The sequence below is a fragment of the Crinia signifera genome, chromosome 4 (genome assembly GCF_055691185.1).
Source record: "Crinia signifera chromosome 4, ASM5569118v1, whole genome shotgun sequence".
In the NCBI taxonomy this organism is placed as follows: Eukaryota; Metazoa; Chordata; class Amphibia; order Anura; family Myobatrachidae; genus Crinia; species Crinia signifera.
In genome coordinates this window covers 30,171,367-30,195,019 of record NC_139220.1, presented here as the reverse complement: position 1 = coordinate 30,195,019, position 23,653 = coordinate 30,171,367, and the positions used below count along the sequence as shown (strand labels likewise).

Sequence of the window (23,653 nt, the reverse complement as noted above, 5' to 3'; positions counted from 1 at the left end):
CAGCGCGTCTCTCTCCTGAGCTGTGTCTCCCTGCCAGACGGTACCAGGTCCGGCGGCGCAATACAGCGTCAGCGGCATCGTGTTTTCAGGGGAAATATATATATTTCCACTTCATTTACTCTGTGAGGCTTGTTTACAACGGGATATGGTCATTGGGTCACCAGTCAGTTGTTAGACAGTCATTATGTCGACATGGGTTAGGTCGAAAGTCAAAAGGTCGACATGGGGTTTTTCACTGTTCTTTGAGCTGACATGTGCCGACAGGTGGTATTTCATGCCCTACCATCCACTAGGGCGTGGTGGGAGAATAAAACAGTGTGCCGAGCGTAGCGATGCGAGCGGACACGGTGCTCTTTAACCTGTATCGACATTCGGGTCAAAAACTGTTAAAAACCCCATGTTGACCTTTTGACTGTCGACCATATGACCCTGTCGACCTAACCCATGTTGACCTAGACTCATATCGGCCTTCCTGCATGTCGACCTAATGACTAACAACTTGCTGGTGACTAACTGATCCACACCCTTTACAACATCCCATCTTCAGAAGAACTCCCACCGTAGTAAATACAGTAAGTCCCTGGGTCTTACATCCTGATGTTATACACTGTCTCTTTAGCCTTTTATATGCACTGGTAAAACCAGGATTAGTATACAGCTTGCTGCCTTACCTAGCAACGAGCACTGTAGGGATCAGAGGACTCAGCATGGGTATATATATATAATAATAAAAAGTCATTTTACGAAAAAAATTGAAAGTCCCTGCAAATCAGGAACTGACAACTGCTGTAATATGCATAGTAATAGCACTTGAGTCTCATTTGTAGGCGCTTCTAGTCAAACATATTTCTTTTCCAATTAGTTATTCTTAGAAATGTTCTATTCTCCTACCATTTCTATCCCCCACTTGCTTAAAAATCCCCTGTAGAGGTATATTGGATGTTTTAAAAAATGGTGCACGTTCCGGCTCCTCATTTGCATGACTGTTTCCTTATTCCCTTCGGTTCCTGCCACACTTCGTGCTACGCCTGGCTCTTCTCCTGTGGGTCTCCGCTCCGTAATTTTAGATTATGATTTATCCAAGAAAGTGAAAGACTTGCATTGTTGCCGGTGGCTGTTGCAGCAACAAATCCAGCCAATCGGTGCCTCAGGTTCCTGATAGACACTTGTTCACGTTCAGCGATAGTCAATATGTCAGGTGAACGCTGAGCTAGCTGTGCATTTAAAGATTCACGGACAGCGACTTGGTTACGTGTGTGCCTTTCCGTATGGTAATAACTTGTGAGTGGGATAAGAGAGATTTAAGATCATATGCCCTGCTGAAATCAGAGATGGTTATCAATGGTTGATAGATGGCTATTTTTCATTTCTTATTGGTGAACATGCTGGTGATTAGTTTGCTGTAGCACCACCCCTGCTATAGTCCACCTCCTTCATTTGTCCGCCCTCTTCACTGATTGGCCCACAGTCTTTAGAGTATGCCTGATGTTGATAGCCGGGTGGTTCCACTTTGATGATTTTCTGCCAGCAATGGAAATCATTCAGTGGCCTTCTTTACCGGAAAAAAAACATTGACCAAAGACCCTCACCAAATCTGCTCATTAAACAGGTTCACGTTGTGTGGATTGTTCACACAACGTGTTGGTAAGTTCCGTAAGTCCTTTTTTTTTTTTTTTATGCCGACCAGGGTCATGGTGGTCACCCATCATGACCCAATAAAGCCCCATCTCCATTCCTGACTTGAAAATATTGGTTGGTATGAATATTTACAGCAATCTACGTAGTTGCAAGAACTTATCTTTGAATACTCATGAGTATTAACTGAGCTGTTCTCGGCTACATTGGTGACTCCAGCCGCTGCCGGTAAGATTTAGCTTATCGCTTGGACTTATCTTACCAAAAGTTTAGAAATATTTTTTATTTATTTATTTCGATTAAAAGATTTTTTTTCTGTTGAATACCAACATTTCTACTTCGGAAGCTGCTATCTCCATCCTGAGATGTGTATAACACAGTGCAATTAGGCTCTCCTATTTTCATTGCTTTAAAAAACTCAAATACTACAAGAGATAGGTAAATTGAACGTTGAGTAATACGAAAATACTATAAGTGGTTATGGGGCGAGGAATCCGGCCCAAGACTAGTCTGTCAAAAGGAAGGTTTCTGTGTTACACCTATCAAAATACATGAGCAGTGTCCTTAATGTTCCTGCCTTACTATAGAGTACTTGTGATTCCCCGTTTAGGCCATTGACGTACACTCTACCCTCTGTTGGTAATCGTCAATCAGGGAAACAATAGACACTGAAACTGTGGCTGCAAAAGGAACACACTATTACATTGTTGTGTTACGCTTTATGTAAACACTCAGGTTGCACACCAGCTTGTGCACTACACCACAAATGTTACAGCAAATGCGAAGACAACAGTTTATCATACGCTTAAAGAATGTCGGTTCCTCTGTAGTTTTGTGGTTTGACAAAGGCAAGAGGTTTTTTTAGTGCCTTCCTTGTTCTCACCAAGTCCAACCGCTCCTCACCAATCTCTGGGACCACATTAATGCTGTGTTTCATAACCTTGATGGTAACACCCATATTGTCATATAAACTATTAGCTTAACCTTATGGTGTATCACAACTTTTTGAACTGTTTAAAGGGGTACGTCAAGCATTTATTAATGAATCACTCTAAACGACCCAGCCCAAATGAGTCGGTTGAGATAATAATCCCTACCGACCATGGCAGATTATTCTCCAAACATGACAACGTGGAGAACTTCGGAACCCCATCTGCTTTCTACTGTATCAGACAGAATCTGATTGGGCGGGGGCCATGGGCTTTTCTGGTCAACTTGTGTTTGACATCTTCATGATCATCCATGTTGAATTCAGTTTCTGCAGCTGTTAGCCCAGAGGTGGCCAATAAGCAGCCCTCCTGCTGTTGTTGAACTACATGTCCCAGCACGCTCATTGCCCACCCTTATGTTACAAGAAATGTAATCTAGTAAATGAGTTACACAATGATAGAGGGGTACTGGCAACTGAGGACAGGTAAGAGTGCAGTTCATCCTCTGTTCGAACTCAAAAAATATTTTATTTTGAAAGTTTTTTAAACCTCTGTTTGGTCAATAAGTGGAGATTGTGTCTATAGCATTACATTGGGATTTTCACCATATGACTGTAGTATAATATTAGGGTTGCCATAGGCAGGCTGTGTCTGTTATAACTATTTGCACATTTTGGGCCAGATGAATCAAGCGTCAAAAAGTCAAAGTGGAGAGTGATAAACAACCAGCCAATCAGCTCCTAACTGCCGTGTAACTTACAGGCTAGGTTTGAAAAATAGGTGTGAGCTGATTGGCTGGTTGCTTATCACTCTCCACTTTATCACTTTTTTGAAGCTTGGTACATCTGGGCCATTATATGAAGTTTTTGGGATAACAGAAATGTTGTGGTGAGGAACAATGTGTGTGTGTGTGTCGTGTGCCTTCTCTCCCTGTCTCACTGGCCGTCCTGTCTCTCTCTTTATCTCTTTCTTATACATGTGCACTGCCACAGGGAAGAGCGGTGAAAATTTCGATAGTCCGCTAACCCGGGACGTGCCAAGATTAGGCTGCGGTCTCCCTCATTATAAGGTTCTAAAGTCCGCAGGGCAGGCGACACTGCAACCGGCGATGTAGAAAGGACTCTGGTAAATGACCTCCTGTTCCTCTTCTACTCACTTTGCATTGTACTAGTGAGGACAGGGGTGTGCAGTCTAATTGTACTAGCTTACATGTTGCTTCAAAGGGGCTTTGGCAACTCAAGTATATTTTATAGCGGAGGAGACAGAGAGAACGTTAGAGTGAGGAACTGTGTTGTACCCATCAGCCGAATGTTATTAGGTCCTTCAGTGACATGTACGAAGGCATGAGTGCTAGTGTTGTTGACGTGTGGGATCGGTCCATCAGGATGAGGTGTAGGGTGTGTTCATAATATGTGTTGTGTTATTACCCAACTCTTTCTTGTCTTCTTTATTTACTTCTACATTATTGTAGGGACAACACGAAAATAATTTAAAGGGCTTTTCCGCCTTCAGGGAACTGTCCTTTATTGACTGTATATGCCTTCCTACAAACTGTCCTGAGTATATTCATCTTTGGCTTTTTCCCCCCTGTGCCTTACAGCCATGCCTGTGTATAATCGCGCAGACTTGGTTATTGTTAGTTCCGAACACTGTGTTGGGAATTCTCTTTTTGGATGCAGTTGTGTCGTGAGATTAGTGTGGCACCAGAAGCAAATCAGACTGTTTGTTTATATAAAGACATGACTTTAGTGCACAGAACAACAATAAGTGTGTTTACTGTTCATTCTAGCACCCTGCACCTTTCCTGCCTGTGGTGTCGGTCTTTGCTGAGGTGCTTATAGCACATGTCTGATCTGTATTTCAGAATTGATATACAGACCACACTGTGCTATAGAAGCATCACCTCACACCGCGACCACCCAGGCAGGTAAGAGGAATTGCATGGGTTTTGAAGGTGCAGGGTGCTAGAATGAACACAAATATTTGATAAAGATTGTAAGAGGGCATGTTAAATTCAGTAAATTAACATTTATTTAAACTTTGGAATCTCCCTTGAAATCTAAAATACTATACTGTAATAGGGCATACACATGGTGAATTCTCTCTATTTTCTATTTGATTTTGCTTTTATGAGCAAAATCGAATCCAAATCGAATGGCCATCGAACGGTTTTGTGCTGCATTCGATGCCGATTCGATCCCAATGCGCAGCACCGCTGCATCAAAATAGACTGTGCAGGTAAGACTATATAGTACAGATCTGAACGATATAGTCCAAATCGAATGTGCTTTGCTTGCCATTCGATTTGATCCCCATTGAATTGGGATCCAATAGCAATCAAAATTGCACCGTGGAAACACCCTGCGCTGAAGATGTTTTTTAGTGGCGCTTCCCTGAACTGATTCCTTTACATAATGTGATTCTTTGCTTTTGTTCACCTCAAAGCAGAATCTGTTTGTAAAATTGCAATCCCCCGAGTCTCCCAGCTGATTATTTTATACACATCTTTTCTTTGGTTACCCCTAGGTTTGTCTGAATCAATACTGAATGGATACTTTAAGCGAGTTTATAATCCTGGCTTTAAGGGGTTGGGATCATTTGGTCTACAGCAGGCATGTCCAACATTGGCCCTCCAGATGTTTTGAAACTACACATCCCAGCATGCTTTGCAATAGTTTTAGCATTCTCTAATAGCAAAACTGTGGCAAAGCATGCTGGGATGTGTAGTTTCACAACATCTGGAGGGCCAACGTTGGACATGCCTGGTCTACAGCATGATGGTCGATAGTCATTACGTCGACATGGGAAAAGGTCGACATGGTTATAGGGCGAAAGGTCGTTAGTTCGACAGGTCATTTGTTCGACAATGTCTATCTCGGTTGACAGTCTAAAGGTCGACATGGTTTTTTTTTACTGTTTTTTACCTGAATGTCAACACAGTCGACATGGACACAGTTTAAAGTGCACCACGCCCTAGTGCAGGCATGTCCAAACTATGGCCCTTCAGCTGTTGTGAAACTACAAGCTCCATCATGCATTGCCACAGTTTTGGTATTAGGGAATGCTAAAACAAGGGCAAGGCATGCTGGGACGTGTAGTTTCACAACAGCTGGAGGGCCACAGTTTGGACATGACTGCCCTAGTGGATGGTAGGGCATGAAATACCGCCTGTCGGCACATGTCGGCTCAAAAAAACAGTGAACAAACCCCATGTCGACCTAGACACTTGTCGAACTAATGACCTTTGGATCTAGAACCATGTCAACCTTTTCCCCATGTCGAACTTATGACTGTCGACCATCATGCTGTAGACCAAATGACCGCATCCCACTTTAAGGGGGGTATACAATCTAGGAGGGCGGCTGTCGATCCCTGCCGACAGCCGTGATCCTGGCCCGTTTGCGGTCAGCCCGACAGCTGAACAACAGGCGGGATTCAATGTCCCGCCTGCCGATTGGTGCAAAGGGGGCGTGTCCACGAAAATGCCCGTGGATTGTCGATCTGCGTCCGGGATCGCGACAATCCACGTCCTCTATTGGCAGAATTGGCCCAACAGCTTCCAAAGTCGGGCCCATTCTGCCGTTATCCCGCTTCCGTGCTGTCGCTAAAGACCGCATTGAATCGGGAGCCGCTGCTATTTCCCCCATCAGAAATAGCGGTGGCACATTGAATACCGTTGCTATAGGTTGACACACGATTCTTTTTGCTTTTAAACATCCGGCGCCTCCTCCCTATCCCATTTTACAAATATATTTTGGATGCAGAGACCACCGTAGAATGATTTATTGCCTTCCTCCAACACCCTCCCAGTTATGGTTGTTAGAGAAAGTAAAAAACAATGCCGTGATCAGCAGAGACAATAAAAACTATTAGCCCTAAAAAAAAAAAAAAAACTCGACCCTCCGTGGGAAGATGTGTCGGAAGAGATGGAGGGAGAGAATGTCAGGAAGTGACATTTAACCATTTATTTCCTGGGCGTACAGAAGGGTCTTACCCTTTATCTATAGGCCGGTACCCAAGAAACACGTCCCTCCCTCCCGTGTCAAAGTAATTTTACATTTTGTGATTCACGCGTATATTGCACCGAGGAATTGATGATAATTATATTGGTTAATGTATATCTCCCCAAGATACAAGCATCTGTTCATTGTTTTACTTTTTTTTCTCCTTTCTTTCTATCCCTTGCCTGATGCCAACTCCGTTAAAATAATCTATAGCCCTTGCGGTAACTGTTGCGGTTTTGGTTCTTTGCCATTCAAATCACAGTAGGGTTATTTCATTGTGTTCTAGTAAGTGTTTCTCCTGTCCTAACTGTAGAAATGTCGCTGTGAAGTCAATAGCAACATTTGACACCAAATACATGTATTTCATGTATTTATTTGTATCCCTGCATTCTGTATATAATTTCTAAACTGACAAGAGAGTCCAGGGAGGCACGGCGGAGCGGTGGAAAGAGGAGGGGTAGTAGGCGGGAGAGATGGGACTCTTAATAGCTCAGGGGAAAGTATGCACCAGCTGTCAAACAGAGGCAAATGCATTGCGAACCTTAAGGGTCCCCAAATCAGAAGGTTTATTGTTCAGCAAGGATAGTAATTAAATGCTTTGTTTTGACACTTTGACAGGGCGTTAGGGTCGTCTTTCGGTATCTTGCAAACACTTTGCACACGGTTACATCAAACGGCAGTTCATTTCACACTTGTTGCATCACAGTACATCAAATTCTGACCAGACTTCACCGCTACCTGTCCGTAGATCTGTATAGAACGTTAACCATTGATGGCATGATCAGACCATGTTGCTGAAATGACACGGTCAACCTCTATCCTTTTACACTTAGTTTTGTGGCAGTACTTTATTTGTGCTTTTCTTTTACAGGTAGATTTTGTATTTCTTTTTCTCATTTCCCTTTGCCAATACGTTATGCAGTCAAGAATTTGCAAACCCATGGCTTTTGCGTACCTAACTTTGGCTGCTGGTTAATTATGACCTCCTGCACTGAAGACATAGGTGCGATCTGAAGAAGGAGGAGGGCCTTGGGGAGTGGTGGGCATGGCTTCAGATGGAGGGGCTTGGTCTAGCGTGGCTCCCCTCCCCACTCTGTTAGATGCCACCTGTTCAGTGCAGTTGTTTTGCAGAGCAGCGTACATCACACCAACTGCCCCCCACTACCACTATGCCACCACCACCTACAGGAGACTTTTGTGTTCTGAGGGAGATATTTCATACTTTCTAGAGAGTTGCCCGTAGCAACCAACCGTTTCCAGTTGAGTAGTTGATGTGGATGACTTCTAAACGGTTATCAAAGGGTTGATGCATCTCCCCCATAATCATACCGAATTTAGCTACGAACACTTCTTGAATGGAGGCGTTGGAATACTGGGTTCTGGGCTCTCATTACATTTATTGCCCATTAGCATAAATTGTCTTCTGGTTCTGTTTTAGTGTAATGTTTACACAATTACATTGACTTCTGCTCTAATCCTCCTATTCAACATCTGTTTTTCCTGTGCTACATAGAGACATAGGAGTCCCCTGGATTATTGATCCCTATGGAAACAGAGAGATGCCAGTGCACGTCACATCTGTATCCCAGAATGCATGCGCAACGTGATCGCAGTTAAAGGAACTATTTTCCTTTACCCCTGTCTGTACTGTGCTATGTCAGGAAGCACGAGTTGTCCTGTTTACATGGTGATCATTGATCCCTTTTGTGCAAACTACTCTTCCGTGTGCTAGATAGCAAGGATTCTCCAAACCATATGTGGATAATTGGGAGTAAAACCTCCTTTATTACAATAATGTAGTCACTGCTCAGGAGTCTGCTTAGACTCCTGTTACCCCATATAACAGGCTTGGCGGACCTGTGGCTCTCCTTCTGTTAGGAAACTACACATGCCCTACTTAAATTCTAGTATTCCCTATAGCAAAATTATGGCAGGGCATTCTGGGTAGGGCTGGATTTCCCACTAGGCACGTGAGGCCTAGGCATGGCATCCCCCCTTCTTGCAGGGGTCTGCGAAACATGGGAAGGGGGGGGAGTCGCGGGGGTTCACGAATTGTGGGAGGGGGGTCGCGAATCGTGGGAGGGGGGTCCGCGAAACACGGAGGGCTTCTGCTCCATATCCCAGCAGCACTATGGTAGTGGCTGTGGAAGTGACTGGAGGACCCGCTGCAGTGGCTGCAGTGACCTCTCCAGCACTGAGGAAGAGGTGAGGACAGGACGCTTCCTCCAGACCTGGGACTGTGATGGCTATCAGTGGCAGGGGTGGTCATCAGCAAGTGTGTGTGGGGGGGGGGGACACAATGTTTTGCCTATGGGCGGCCTGTTACTTAAATCCGGCCCTGATGCTGGGATGTGTAGTTTCCCAACATCTGTTGGTCAGACCTGCCCTATAATTACTTTCCAATATATAGGCAACATTATATACAGTGGTTTCTTTCTTTTATCCATTACACGCCAAGCTGGCTTTATAAAGATTTGTTCCAAGGTTTGTTAATACAACCAGCAGACGATGTGTTGCTTTAGAAGCATCATGTCCATATTTGAGACCGTATGACTTGCATTAAGTGAGTTGTATAAGTGGAACGAGTAGGCAGTTATGTATTATCCATTTTTTTCACCTTAGAAAACGTAGGAATTCAATCATTTATTTTAATATGCCAAAAGGCAGTGGTTGACATACAGTTGTCAGCAGCTTCCACGGAGCTTGCTGGGAGTGGCAATTCAACTGTTGAAGAACTGCAAGGAAACTAAGATCATTGCAGGGTTGTCACAGGTTTCCCTGAGATAAACATGCTGAAGAGACATCATCTAGGATCTCTAGCATCAATAGAATGAGGATAGAAGCATGCCTATATATGCATTGTGAACCCTTTAAGTATTCATTCTCCTGATCATCTAAAATGTCGGCCATTTTGAACTGGGCTTTGAGGGAGCATGTATCCAATCAGATAATCAGAAAGATTGGTGCAGCAGGAGGTGAGGGCACTAAGGCAGTGAGCTGTGATTGTGTTGCTGATGAATGGACTGCATGTGACCATATCATGTGATGTGTGCCGGGTAACTGGGGCAAACCACAGACTGAGACTTTTTAGATAAAGGAGCAGGGTACCCACACAGCACATAAGTAGTAGAGGTCACATCACAGTTTTGTTGCCCATTGAAATTATGGTCCTGCATGATGGTTACCTAAAAAAGTACATGTATGTAATAAAGTAGCTGCCAGGGTGAAGCCGGGTAGAGTTGTATATGAACTGTTGCAAACCTGTATTCATCAAATAACTGATCTGTCTGTTTCTCCTTGTCCTCAGATCTGAGACCACTGCCTGATGTAGCCATGACAGGAAACTGCACGCGGGAATGTACAGAATATGGACACTCTGACACTTGCTGGATGCCCGGCCAGCCATCCCCCAACCGAAGGCCCAAAAATGCCCTCAAACTCTCCACTTTTGTGCCTTACCAAGACAAGGGGAGTCAGGAGCAGATTGGCAATGGGAACCCCAGAATTCCAGAGGACCGCATCGGAGGCAACAATAACAGCACCACCAAAATGGCTAACATCCAGCTGTTACCGACTTACAGTGCCTTTACCAGTAACAGCCATGAGTCATGTACGGACTCCCCTATGGAGGAAATCCCACTAACCCAAACCGCTGATTTCCAGCACGCAACAACCCCTTCCTCCCAATCTGCCAAGAGGGAGATATACCTGTGAGATTCACTTGACCTTTTTTGGCATGTTTGAACTTTGAAGGACCAAGGGAAGAACTGGGAGATACAGACCTAAACCAGGCTAACTTTTAAATGAAGGAGATACACTAGAGAGGGACTAATAGACAATACAATGCTTTATGGTTCATGCAACTGCTTCTGGGCTTAAGCCTACATTACTATTAAGTATTTATTTTATTTTCGTGTTGGTTTTCCATTTTCTTTAAATTTTTTGTTTTTATTTTACTATTACTATGTAAAATTCCAAACCACCCTCTACATAGGTGATTCATTATCATGAAGGTCAGAACTGGATTTGGGAGCCAGGGGTGGGCACTTTTGTTTTTCTTTCCAAATATAGTTTTTATATATAAAAAAACAAAAAACAAAACAAAAAGGGAACTTGCATTGCGTCTTGGTTTCTCCGCTCAAAGAGGAGAAACTTTCAAAGCAAAGGAGGACTTTATAAGCCATTATGGTTTTTTGTCTTTTTTTTTTGTGAGAATGCTGAAGGAGGGTGATCTTGGTGCTGTCATTTCCTCGGGTACATAGGTCGAACTACGTAGTTTGTGGGAAAGCGTTGCTGTCTCTCCACAGTGAATGAATGACTGTATGAGACAAATCGGAAATTTGTGGTTGTAAATTGAAATGTAGCGCTCGGTCATTTTAGATCTTTTCTAAAAACAAAAAACTAAAAAAAAAAAACTTATTAGAGGAAATTTTTACATTTGGCACTTGTTTCAGATCTCTCCTGCAGGAAAAAAAAGAGGTCCTATTATAACAGTGACAATTCATAAACCGTCTAGAGTTCCCCATCAGAAATAAATCGTAAGGTTCCGTTTAGGTACTTGAGTATCTGGTTTTAGTATATCGGTGTCAAGAGACCCACAAATGACCTTTAAATACATGGTACTAAGATACTTTCATCTTACATTTTAAATAAACAAATTTTGTCTAGAAATATTTTTGATATTTAATCAAGGCATTACGAAAGTTGATTCCTCCCTCACCTTCCCAAATGATCTACTTAAATATGGGCTGCTAACTTCATAACTGCACAGTCATCCACTAAAGGGTAACTGCTGTCTTATGGTCATATCGGGTACGGTGGTGTTCTTGGTAAAAAAGATGTGGTCTCATCTGGTGCCCTGTGTTTGATAGTATCCACGGGTCTATCCTTTGAGCCAACAAAAAGTTTTCTAATACAGTTTATTTAACTTTTTTATATATATATATTTGGTTTACTGCATGCTAGTTCTCAAAAATAAGTACTGCTCAGCCTTGAGCCATACTCGGTAAGGTCAATGCCAGAGGAGAGAGTCTCCTTCAGGTCCACGGTCCAGGACTGCTTTTTGAGGGTTCTGCTAATTCTCTCATGACATCTGATGGAAAGTGACAGCTACATAGTTTTTTAAGGTTAATCGAAAGGAAGGGGGGATGATGTATACCAAAGGTGCCAACTGAATGAATACAGATGATTGCAAGGGGGACAGCCAGATGGGGACCAAACTGTATTCTATCTGCATATCCGACTCATCAATACAGGGTAAGCTGCGAGCTTGACTGGCCTTTTCATGTAGACTTCTGTAAATATAATCCTTTTGAATGATGACAAAGTCTGCCTGATTTTCAGCTTTTATTGTTGCTAGAGAACCTTTTTTTATTTATTGTAATTTAATTCTACACTCTGCAAAGTGGTCCATGCAGGTTGGGCACTTTGGCTACAAGAGCATGTAGGCCGGTGTATTAAGTGGCATTATTTTCTGTCTGTTTTATACGCTAGCAAGATAATCTTGAAACCAGAGAAGAAAAGTTGAGTACAGTATGTATATTTCTCTTGAGTATAATACATTAAAATTTGCACATAGAGGTTTTCAGAGAACACACCTGGAAATTGGTCCGCAAGCTCTGCGCAGTATGATATTGACACTGCTTCTAGCCTAGGAAGTCAACTGGTGATTGTGTTACTTACTGTTTTTGCTATTGAGGGAGGAGCCTGGTGAGAAAGTGGAGAAGTTGCCTAAATCAACCAATCACCTTCTATCATGTAAAAGACAGATAAATTACAGAAGCTGTTTGGGTGATCTGGGCAACTTCTCCACTTTCCAATTGACACCTATCGCCGTAGACTACTACTTCCCAAGCACATCTGTTATTTATCACTGATCCATATTGTTGTTGCCACAAAAGGGGTGGTGAGGGTATTTTATAGTTTATGTTGTCTCTACTTTTGAAAGCATTAAAGAAGTACAGTATATATATATATATATATATATATACACACACACTGTATTGCTATAATGTTGGAATAATTTTGCACCCTACCTGTTCTACCTGTAAGTGTAACTTAACATCTGACTCTTTTCTAGTCACCGAATCTTCACTTATTGTGTATGCTTGTATCCATGTAGATCTTATGCTAACGATCTACTAGTTATTTTAGAAAATGTTCTGTAACTCATAGCAACCAGTCAGTTTTCAGGCAAGGCTACAAAACTTAAATGTATGCAAAGGAGTGACTTGTTCCTACCGGTTACAGTACATTTCTGCACATTGCACTGTTATTAACGACATTATTAAATAAGTCTTAGGAGTGTTGTGCATACAAGGCTGGTACGTGTCTCTCGAGTGCCCATTCCTCCTCGGTTGGAACCGCAACAAGAGTCCAAAGGTCTGTCCCACTGAGATATCCCACCCTGGAGAATATGGCATTGAGTCACTATTTGTAGTGGTTGCATAGGATGATCCCCAAATTCTGGACACACCCTAGTGTGATTTGACAACGCTAATGTGTGCTGTGTACATTGACCCAATTCCGCAACTCAAGCACTTGGGTTGGCAGTATTTAGAACAATACAGTCTGCTGCTTTAATTTAATTGGGAAGTAATGTTCCTAGAGCCTAGTAAATTAAAAGACTGCATTTTAATGAATATTTGTCAGCCAGTACAAATATGGCTTCCCTTGATGGATGGATGGATGGATGTAGGTAGTAGCAGGGTATACTTTAGGAGACCACTTCAGTTTGTAGCACAGTCTAGTCCTTGCAGCCATTGATGAAGGCCTAGCAATAACCCCAGCATTTGAGTATTTGTTTGGGGGTTACCAGTAATCGAGAGATGAAGTCTCTACAGCTCACACAAGGCACCTGCTCTTTGGCTTTCCAGCACTTTGCTACATACTGTACAGTAGATTGCCCATTCCAATGCTTTTGCCATTAGCCCTCCATCTTTTTGGGATGTGTTGCCTTTGTGTATTGAACCCTTCTTTTTTAATTTCTTTATTCTGGTTTGTGTATATTCTTCATTATCCACGTCCCACCTCATCCCTTCCTCACATCTATGCATCCCAGTGCATTGTGCTGTGGGACCTAAGTGGGCCAGTAATTATTGCTGCATTTTTTGTTAAAGATGATAGAGATAATGTTTGTCGATAGTCTATCTCTTGGTACAGTTTTGCATTTCATAGAAGACCAGTTTGCCCAATTGGGCAGCTAGCACAGTAAGACAGATGGACTCTTAAGACTACAGGCGAGATGTACTAAGCTGCAAAAAGTGATAAAGTGGAGCGCGATAAACAATCGGCCAATCAGCTCCTACCTGTCATTTTTCAAACAGAGTCTGTAACATGGCAGTTCGGAGCTGATTGGCTGGTGGTTTATCACCCTCCATGTTATTACTTTTCAAGGTTGGTACATCTGGCACCTATTAGAGGTACACAGCAGGAGTTGGCAGATCTAGATATTTAAAATGGCTTGGCCAGGGAAGTGGTTACACCATAATACATTGATAAATGTCTTCCTCTCTAGAGAGAGCCTTGATAGCAGGAAATGTAGAGCATGACGGGAAAATGGGACTTGGATATGAGGCACCAACATTGGAGTTCTCATCATTTTGAAGACTTCAAAGCAGGCTTCCTTTGGGTATTATTGTGAATACCAGCTGCCTATTGTAAAATTGTGGTTGTTTATTGATGTCGGATAGGTCATTGTTTGGTCTTTTTGAGTAGGGGTCTTACTACTGCATGTTAGGCTTGTTGAGGGGGCTGTAACAGGATTTCAAGTACACAATGTTTTAATTTGCCTTGTGTACAGCCATAACATAAATGACGATAGAACCATCTTAGACAAGTTCCATTACATTAAAGAAGTAGACTGCAGTATATATAAGTGGTGAACCCATTCTATGGGGCACTTTTATTACAAATTGTGCAAGCACTTTGCTCTATGGTACTCTGTGTTCCTCTAGGATGCAGAGCTATGTGTAATGTGTATGAATGGAACACAACATGAACATTTCTTGAATAGGCAGTGTTGCAAATAAGCAGGATTCATCGGTGGACTTCAGGAAGGTATGCAGTCAAGAGGTCACCAGTGACTACTACCCCTATATACTAAGCCTTGCAAAGCTAAAGTGGTTGGAGATAAGTACAGCCAACCAGTTCATGTGATTCCTCAAACACTGCCTGTAAGGTGGCAGTTAAGAGCTATGTGGCCCACACTATGTCATCGCCGGGTAGCCATCACCCCTGCAGGTGTTGTAACATTAGGCATGCCGCTTACGGGCGGATAGACCTAGCTCCCGCAAGCGTGAAATGCTCAAAATAGCATTTAACCCTGTCTTGATACCAGTGCTGACACAGCGAGGTTATATACAGTTATGACTGGGGAAATTGTCACTGATGACCTCCTGACTGTAGAACTGCCAAGAGTCCACCGGTGAACCACCACTGTTGTCCTCCTGTGTCCAGTCCATTAAGGTCTGCTGAGTTGTGGCTAGCCGTACTTTGATATCATTTTGGCTAGATGCTACAAAAATAACCAAGGAAAGCACCAGTGCTCCTATAAGCAGTCCTTGTACCTCTCTCTCTAAGGCACATGTTGAGTAAAGGCACATTTCTCCTCTAGTTTGCTCCACAAGCTTTTGATACAGAAATGGTGACATTTCAATGGGAACTTACGTCTCTCATGCCAGGTTTATACAACAATATGCCCCCTTTATATAATTTGTATGTGCAATAGTTAAAAAAAAATAAAAGTTGGGTTAGCAACCTAGAACTTTCAATTGAAGCTTGCACTATATTAACAGATACACACAGATACATTCACTTTTTTTGTGGGAGGAGGGTGGGTGGAAGACCGAAAACCAAAGGTTACAATATCTTAAGTGATGACAAATCTGGCCTGCAGTTGGCTACATTTGGCACAGTAGTCTGACCTGGAATGCCGAGTATAATGAAAAGACCCCACAGAATGCAGAGTGTATTAAAAAACAAAAAGTACAAAAAAAATTGTAAAAAAAAAAAAAATGATCAAAGCCTGTTTTTAGATTTTTAGTGTTGATTCTCTTTGCCTCCTGACCTGTTGAGGTGTCTGCAAATGACGTATCTACCAATGGAAAGGGGCTAACACGAAAATTTAATTTACCTGCTTGTGATGCTGCCTTGTTTTGTACAGTTTTATGTACATGAAAGTGTTGCTTTTTATTATAAACCTTGAAAGAAATATATATATATAAAAACAAAAATACCCCAACAAAAAAAAAAAAAAATTCAACCTTGACTGAAAATATTATGGCAAAATATGTAACTATTTTTAAGATGGTAAATGAATATGTATAATCAGAAGCTATTGTTGAACTTTTTTCGATTTATAAATATTTGATGTATTTCTCCCAAGTAACCTTGACCTTTCTCTCTGGGAAGTTTTTTGATCATCTCTTCCTGTTTTTAATTTACTATTTTATTTTACTTTTACTTTTTTTTTTTTTTTATAATTATTTTGTGTCACTCCTTTTAAATCTCCCTCCACCCCTTTTTATTTTATTAGCCCTGTGAGCACAATCAATTTTGTTTGTTTTACTTTGTTTCCTGTTTTTAATTGTTTCGGCATGGCAAGAAAAAAGAAAATGTGGTCTGTCTATTACCGTTTTTACTTTTCAGATACATGAAAATCTTTCTGTTCTGTTTGCGGAGCTGTCAAATAAAGAATTCCATTGTAATTATACTTCAGAGAGTGTCATAATGACTCAAATATTCTGTGCCAGTGCTTGAATTGAATTTGATCATTTTATATACAATTACAGATCGTTCTAGCTAGTCTCCTTTATTTACTTATGTTTTATTGTGCTAAATACCATTTATTAAACTATATATAATGTTTATATGAGTGGTTCCAAAACTGGGTACCTCAAGGGTGATCCAGGATCAATTTAAATTATTTATGTTCAATGTAATAGGCAAAACCAGTGCATGTGTCTTCCAATCATAAAATATGTGGGTAAACAGAAGAGAAACACATGACGGAACCTTAATCGGTATGACCTATGAGCAGGGCCTTCCTACCGCTTTCTGTTATTACTCCGTTTCGTTCTTTTACTGTTGTTCCAAATGTAAAGTGCAACGGAATATGCTGCTCCATATAAGAAATGGTTAATTATAATGTAACCACAACGTAAATTAATATTTTTTTCTGAACTTCTTGGGAACAACTTTTGGGCTTGGGATGCCGTGCAAAAAACAAATTCTGATACTCCGCAATTCAAAAAAATTTGGGAACCGCTAGTTTGTGTACCCATACAGTAGACCAGGATATTCCTTTATGCAGTATTCAGATAAATAAGCCCCAAGGCTTAAAGGACTCAGGATGTTTTGATAATGTGAGAAATAAAGGGGGGGTAGTGAATTCAAACCTGCAGCTAATTATCGGCAAAAATCTCCATGGTGCATGGAAAGGCTATTCTAGGAATTTGGAACTCATTGATACTTTTTTTAATGATTTTGTTGATTTTTACATGGACAGGGTATTCACCGCTAATAGAATACCGCTGGCGCTATTTATATTATTAATAATATTGTATTCTATTCGGAGAGGAGTGATGTCACGTGTCCCTGTGATGTCATTCAGAACTGTCTGTGAAGTGTATACACAGCTGGATATTAGGTTGGTTTGTTTCACATTGAGACTTATGTATTATAAGGAATAATGCATTCCAACACTGTAACCTGAAAAAGATCTGCATAGCCTCAGAAGAATTTGATCACCTTGATGCCGCAAGGTACTTTCATAGGGTTTCCAAAATTCAGGGCTATCTTATCGTATAGGCACCATGCAGTGGGCAGCTGTCCAGGGCTCCACCATTCTAGGGGCCTCTAAACAGAAGGTGGTCCTATAATAAGACCAACGAGGCATCTCTACCAGCCTTCAGCCAGATAGTAAATCGTTGTCCGCGAATCAGAGTGCTTACAGACATTTCTAGTATGGTAGCATGTGAAAAGAAGGCGTAGAACTGCAGGAAATAGGTTATGGATTTTTTAATTGGTTCCCATGAAATGGGTGTGTAGAGTCCACAATGCTGTTAAGGAATGTAGTATAATGTGCGGGTGTGGTATATCAGATCGCGGACGTCTATATCCACAATCATGTGGTCAACCATTCTTGATCGAAAGCGTCTGTTAGGCGCCGAAAGATAGTTGACTCTGGGGACGTTGTCAACATGGGCACAAAATTAATGTACAGTGTCGCCTTGCATGGCGAGTATACACTAATATAATCTAACTCTATGCTCACTTGGATAGTAAAGTATGAACCAAGTCAGTCTAAAGCAGTGGTTCCCAACCCTGGTCCTCAAGTACCCCCCAACAGTGCACGTTTTCCAGGTCTCCACACAAAATCACAAGTGACATAATTATCTCCACCTGTGGATCTTTTAAAATGTGTCTGAATAATTAGTGCACCTGCTGGGTGACCTGCCTGGAAAATGTGCACTGTTGGGGGTACTTGAGGACCAGGGTTGGGAACCACTGGTCTAAAGCAAATAAAAATTCGAAAAATCCATGTCGACCTTGTTACATTGATCTGACGCTTGCGTCTAACTTTTGTTATGGTCTATCTAGATGCTGTCAACTATCTTTAGCCATCCAACTAGACGCTTTCGACCAAGAGTGGTCAATCACCAGCGGCGTAACTATAGCACCGCAGCCCCCGCCACCACGGGGGGGGGGGGGCGCTGTGCATGTGGGGGCGCCGGGGGCTGCGGTGCTATAGTTACACCCCCCCCCCAATCCCCCGCAGACTTCCCTATCTCGCTGGTCCCGGCGGCTCCGTTCTTCTGCTGAGGACCACCACAAAATGGCCGCCCCCATATAGCACATAGTTCTCTGAAACTGTCTGCTGTATGGGGGCGGCCATTTTATGTTGGTCCTCAGCAGAAGAAGAACGGAGCCGCCGGGACCAGCGCTATAGGTAAGGCTGCAGGGGATTGGGGGGGGGGGGGGTTTGCATGGGCGGCGGGGGATTGGCGGGGCGGCGGTGGGGGGGCGCCCAAAACTTATTTACGCCACTGTCAATCACATGATGGTCTATCTAGACCAGGCATGTCCAACGTTGGCCCTCCAGATGTTGTGAAACTACACATCCCAGCATGCTTTGCCACAGTTTTGCTATTAGAGAATGCTAAAACTATTGCAAAGCATGCTGGGATGTGTAGTTTCACAACATATGGAGGGCCAACGTTGGACATGCCTGATCTAGACCCCTTTGATCCGTCGGCCGGATACGTAATGTTCACAGTGTCAGAATAGTAACCGGCCCTAGACTGCACAACACTACAGATGATTGGACGGCGTGATACTAAATCTACCGACAGTCAGGCCTACATGCTCTGCCAGATGTCTGGAGATTTTCATTTAACAGCATGGAGTCATCTGAATGAAGGATTGGACAGTTTGAAAACCAAACTATCCAGACGGGTTTTACAGTGATTTCCAGGCTGTGAACATGGTTCATGTCCATCCATTGCACGATAATGGTTCATTACAGTAATTTGTATTCTGTATCTGCAATTTAAGCCACAAAAGCAATATGCAGACATTAGGTCATATGTAATACGCTGGTAAGTCGAAGGACCATAACCCCCACCGCCTGGCATTGTACAGTGTCAGCATTTGACATTCTGCAGGAACTTATTCTACATTGATATTGCAACAACATACCGTAACTGTTAACATAGTAACTACATCCCACCCCCCAAGTGCTACTGTATGTCAATAAAACACATTTGTCCCCTAGGCCAATAAATAAACCCATAATTCACTCTAATTTCCACTCCAGTTGTCAGATAGAATGTAGCAAAGCACTGCAGCAGCGATGTGTTCTTCTAATGGGTTTAGAACTGCTTCTAGTGCAATACGAGTTTGTGGAAGAGGGTTGGGGGTGCAAACTCATTAATACTGATTACTGACAAATGTATTCGTGTATTGCTGAGTATCGCCCAAATAATCTATGAACACAGGAGCCTGCAAATGTGTTTTTTTTTTTTTTGGAAGGGGGGGGGGGTGAATCTTGCACTGCTTTACTTGTCAGGATAATTATGTTACTAAAGGGATCCATCCATGTGTTTTAGCTCTATGCTTTTTTTCTTCATTACTGTGTCTCCAGTAGCAGTACATCTGAGAAGTTCTGTTGATGCTTTTTGTAAGAGAGATTACCATCTGCACAACCTTGAGATTGCCCAGAATGTCCACTTACCAGGACCAATGAAGCAGAGTCCAACCACATGGTCTCCGGCCCCTAGATTGGGTGACTAGGTTAGCGTGTTACTGCAATACAGGGTCATGCTGGTCAAGGTCAGTTTTTTTTTCAAACCATGGCAGTTCCTCAGTTTTCATTTTTTACACATACAGACTTATTAAGGCCCATACACACTAGAAGATTTTCATTTCAAAAGACTTTCCCAAAATCTTTGATAGATATATCTTTCCCCAAAGTAGTGCGTACACACTGAGCTATTTTCCAGAAAGAGCAAGAGATGTTCAGGAAGCGAAAGACTTTGCTGAAAATCTTTCATATAAAGGAATATTTACATAATAGCCGCCTATTATGTAAATATTCCTTTAAATTCTAAGGCTGGGAGCAGCGGTCATTGTATTCAGTGCATTTTCTGTTCTTGGGGCCTGATTCAGAACTGATCGCTGGGCTGCATATATTCGGAGCCCAGCAATCAGGTAAACCCCGCCAGGGCAAAATTCCACCCATGTGTACGACTACAATTTTATTTGCAGCCGTGCATGTAGGAGAAATCTATTCACCTGCGCCAGCCATGTATATGTTACCTCAATAGCAAAATATACATTGGTGGGCAGTGGTGACAGTAACGTATATATGGCTGGCCTGCGCCAGCCATGTATACGTTGCCACCATAAAAAATATACATTGGTGGGCAGTGGTGCCAGTAATGTATATATTGCTGGCCTATGCCAGCAATGTATATATTACTGGCTATTAATTATTGGTGGGAAGTGGGTGGTGCCAGTAATGTATACATTGCTGGCCTGTGCCAGCAATGTATATAAATTACTGGCTAATAATCATTGGTGGGCAGTGTAGGAGACCTTGCTGCTGGTCTCCGTGCAGGGGGAGGGAGATGGGCGGGGCGTTCTCAATCAGTGCCGCCCCGCTGACACTGTGAATGATGTGTGGCTGGCCGAGCGGGGGAGCGGAGCGGGCGTTGTGGGAAACGTAGTCCTCTCCTCTCATGTCACTGCTGTGTGACTGTGCGGGGGAGCGGGCGGCACAGCGCGTCAACTTGTGAGTATGTTCCATGTGGAGCAGGCTCTGGGAGCGGGGGGAGGGAGTGGGGCGGTCTGCCGGGCTGAAAGTCTGTCATCTTTCAGCCCGGCGGCCGTACACACTTACCGATGATGGCTGAAAAACCAGCCATCATCGGTAGACGTGCTGGTAAAACCAGCAGACTAGCGAGTTTGCTAGCGATGATGCGGGAGCGCGCATCATCGCTAGCAGTTCATCACTGAGGCATACACACTGGTCGATTTTCAGCGCAAAATCGCTCAAAACTCCCGTTTTGAGCGATTTTGCACTGAAAATCGGCAAGTGTGTATGGGCCTAGAAAACACTATCTATATGAGAAAAGGGTGATGGGAAACACTTGGGCGCTTCATTTAAGGCAGCTGCCTAACTATACTGTGGGTAGGACCCCTAAAGGCCCCCATAACATAATAGCCGACTTGTCCTAAGGACAAGTTGGGCCCAATTCTCCTCCGAGCCACCCGGCAGCTCCCCGGGAGGCTCACATATGATTCGGACTTTGATGTGCCATCTTTAACGTGATAAATCACATGCGATTTATCACATGTAAAAAAAATAAAAGGGAGCTGCAGGGCGGTGAGGAGCAGTGGGGGTGGGCGGCAGCAGCGTTACCAGATCAGTCGGGGCGGGCGGCAGTGACCATCAGTCTCCACTGTCCAGCGCTGTAGCGGGCGGGCAGCGGCGGCTATTACATCTTTAAAATAATGTGTCAAATGACTCTCCGGCTTTTGATTGGCTGAGATAGAGCACCCTCAGCCAATCAGCGGCCGCGGAGGGTGGCCACTGATTGGCTGAGAGTGCTCTATCTCAGCGAATCATTAGCCGGGCAGTCATTTGACATGTTATTTTAAAGTTGTAATTGCTGCGGCTGCAGTGCCCACCCGCTACGGCTCTGGACAGTGGAGACTGACTGTCACCGCCGCCCGCCCCGACTGATCTGATTATACATCGTATGTCCCGCCGGTCCGACCCCTGGGGCTGGGTCCGATACGCACGGGACCGCGCATCGGACCCGACCCCATGTCATGAAGAACCGATTTGGTCCGATTAATTGGGCCGATTGATCGCAAATCGGTCCAAATCGGCTCGATGTATGCTCACCTTAACCCACAGGGATAGATTCTAGAGAAAAGGTAGTATAGTGTGGTGGCACTTTGCCTGTGTCAAATGAAAAAGATCTGTAGGGAATACTTAACTTGCATCATGCCTTGATAAAGGGAATTGTGATTCCCGAAACGCGTTGGCAGAGGGGACCACATTGGAACGTAGAGGCTTATTTTTTATCATCACAGCATCCTGAAGGAAAAGGTAACACAGTTTTAAATAACCGTGGTACTTTTCACGGCCGGATTGACCAGGTTTGTGGTTACCAAACCCCTCCCAGATAACTGTGATCCTCTCTCTATATATTTTATATATCCTTTTATGCAAAAATTGTGTTTTAAGCAATAAAAACATTTTAAAGATATCGGATTCCTTTGTCTACATGAAAGATACCTTGATGGGAGGAGTCTAACATGAATAACCGTGAGTACTGGTACGCCAGCATTTGAATTCATCTAAAAAGAAACCTATATATGTCTGGAAACACCTAACCCGATGTGAGTAAGGTGCGCTACAGAAAAATGATATCACTATTACCTGATTGTGACAACAAATTGTGTGAAGCATCTGTTTGAACTCATACACATTAAATCCCTTTTTTTTTCCACATAACTAATCAACTGGGAACGGGAGGAACGACAAGGAAAAAACATCCAAAGGAAACTTTGAAGTTAAGTATTCCCTACAGATCTTTTTCATTTGACACAGGCAAAGCACCACTATCTATCTATATGAGGTTCACACATTATAGTTGCCTCTGTGTGGCTTTGGATCCATGGTACTATGTAAGTTAGGTCAGAGAGGTTCCCAGACTCCACCATCACAGGTGACTTTCCATCTCATCTGGAGTCCAACAGGTGAAGCAGACACATGATATACGGCCATTTTGTCACATTATCAGGACAGTAGAAAGGTCATAAGCACAGTAGACTCCTGAAAGACTATAAGCTCCTTTCACCTTATATTTGTGGTTACCCGCTTTCCCATTCTCTTCTCCATCCCATGGTAACACCGTAACATGCAGCCCTGTCCTAATACAGTATTTATCATTTATTTTTTATACAGTACGTAAAACAGCTTTACCTGCCTAGTATCTCCTAATGGGGTACATTTACAGAGGTCGGAGTACTACTGAAGATGGAATGTTGCCCATAGAAACCAATTAGATTCTAGTTTATTTAGTACCTTCGAGAACAGGGATGGGGAACCTTCGGCCCTCCAGCTGTTTTTGAACTACACATCCCAGAATGCTTTGCTACAGCTTTAGCATGGCCAAATAGCAATATCTGTAGCAGTGCATGATGGGATGTGTAGTTCAACAACAGCTGTAGGGGCCAAAGGTTCCCCATCCATGTTCTAGAAGATAATAGATAGAATCTTGTTGCTATGGGCAACATCACATGTTCAATAACACTCCTATCTTAGTAAATGTACCCCAATATATTTACTAGAATCCTGAATTTTGGTGAGTACTACCATCCTGGATACATCTATTTCCCCAATTAGCTGGGCCTGATGATATTTGCAGTCAGTTGTGCCATTAGCTCTGCTCCCTGCTGTGCTGCCGCAAACTGCTGCATTTCACTTGTGGTGGTGCCAGTGTCAGACTGCGGCATTCAGGGACCACTGGGATAATACAGTAGTTTGGGCCGATGCTTAAAAGGTCTGGC

The 23,653-nt window shown here is 43.0% G+C and overlaps 1 protein-coding gene across 7 annotated transcripts in view; it reads left to right on the top strand.

Annotated features, from left to right (window-relative positions):
* Window positions 1–16,280, top strand: part of PCDH1 (protocadherin 1) — a 158,874-nt gene extending 142,594 nt beyond the window's left edge. For 4 of the 7 annotated variants that reach the window (XM_083181495.1, XM_083181494.1, XM_083181493.1 and 1 more), the window contains one exon: window positions 9,876–16,280. In XM_083181495.1, the coding sequence (XP_083037621.1) occupies window positions 9,876–10,282 (407 nt within the window). In that variant the 3' untranslated portion in view covers window positions 10,283–16,280. Of the gene's footprint in view, window positions 1–3,556; window positions 3,690–9,875 lie in introns of all 7 variants that reach the window. The other 3 variants (XM_083181497.1, XM_083181498.1, XM_083181499.1) reach the window with 3 other exon arrangements.
* The last annotated feature ends 7,373 nt before the right edge of the window (window positions 16,281–23,653 follow it).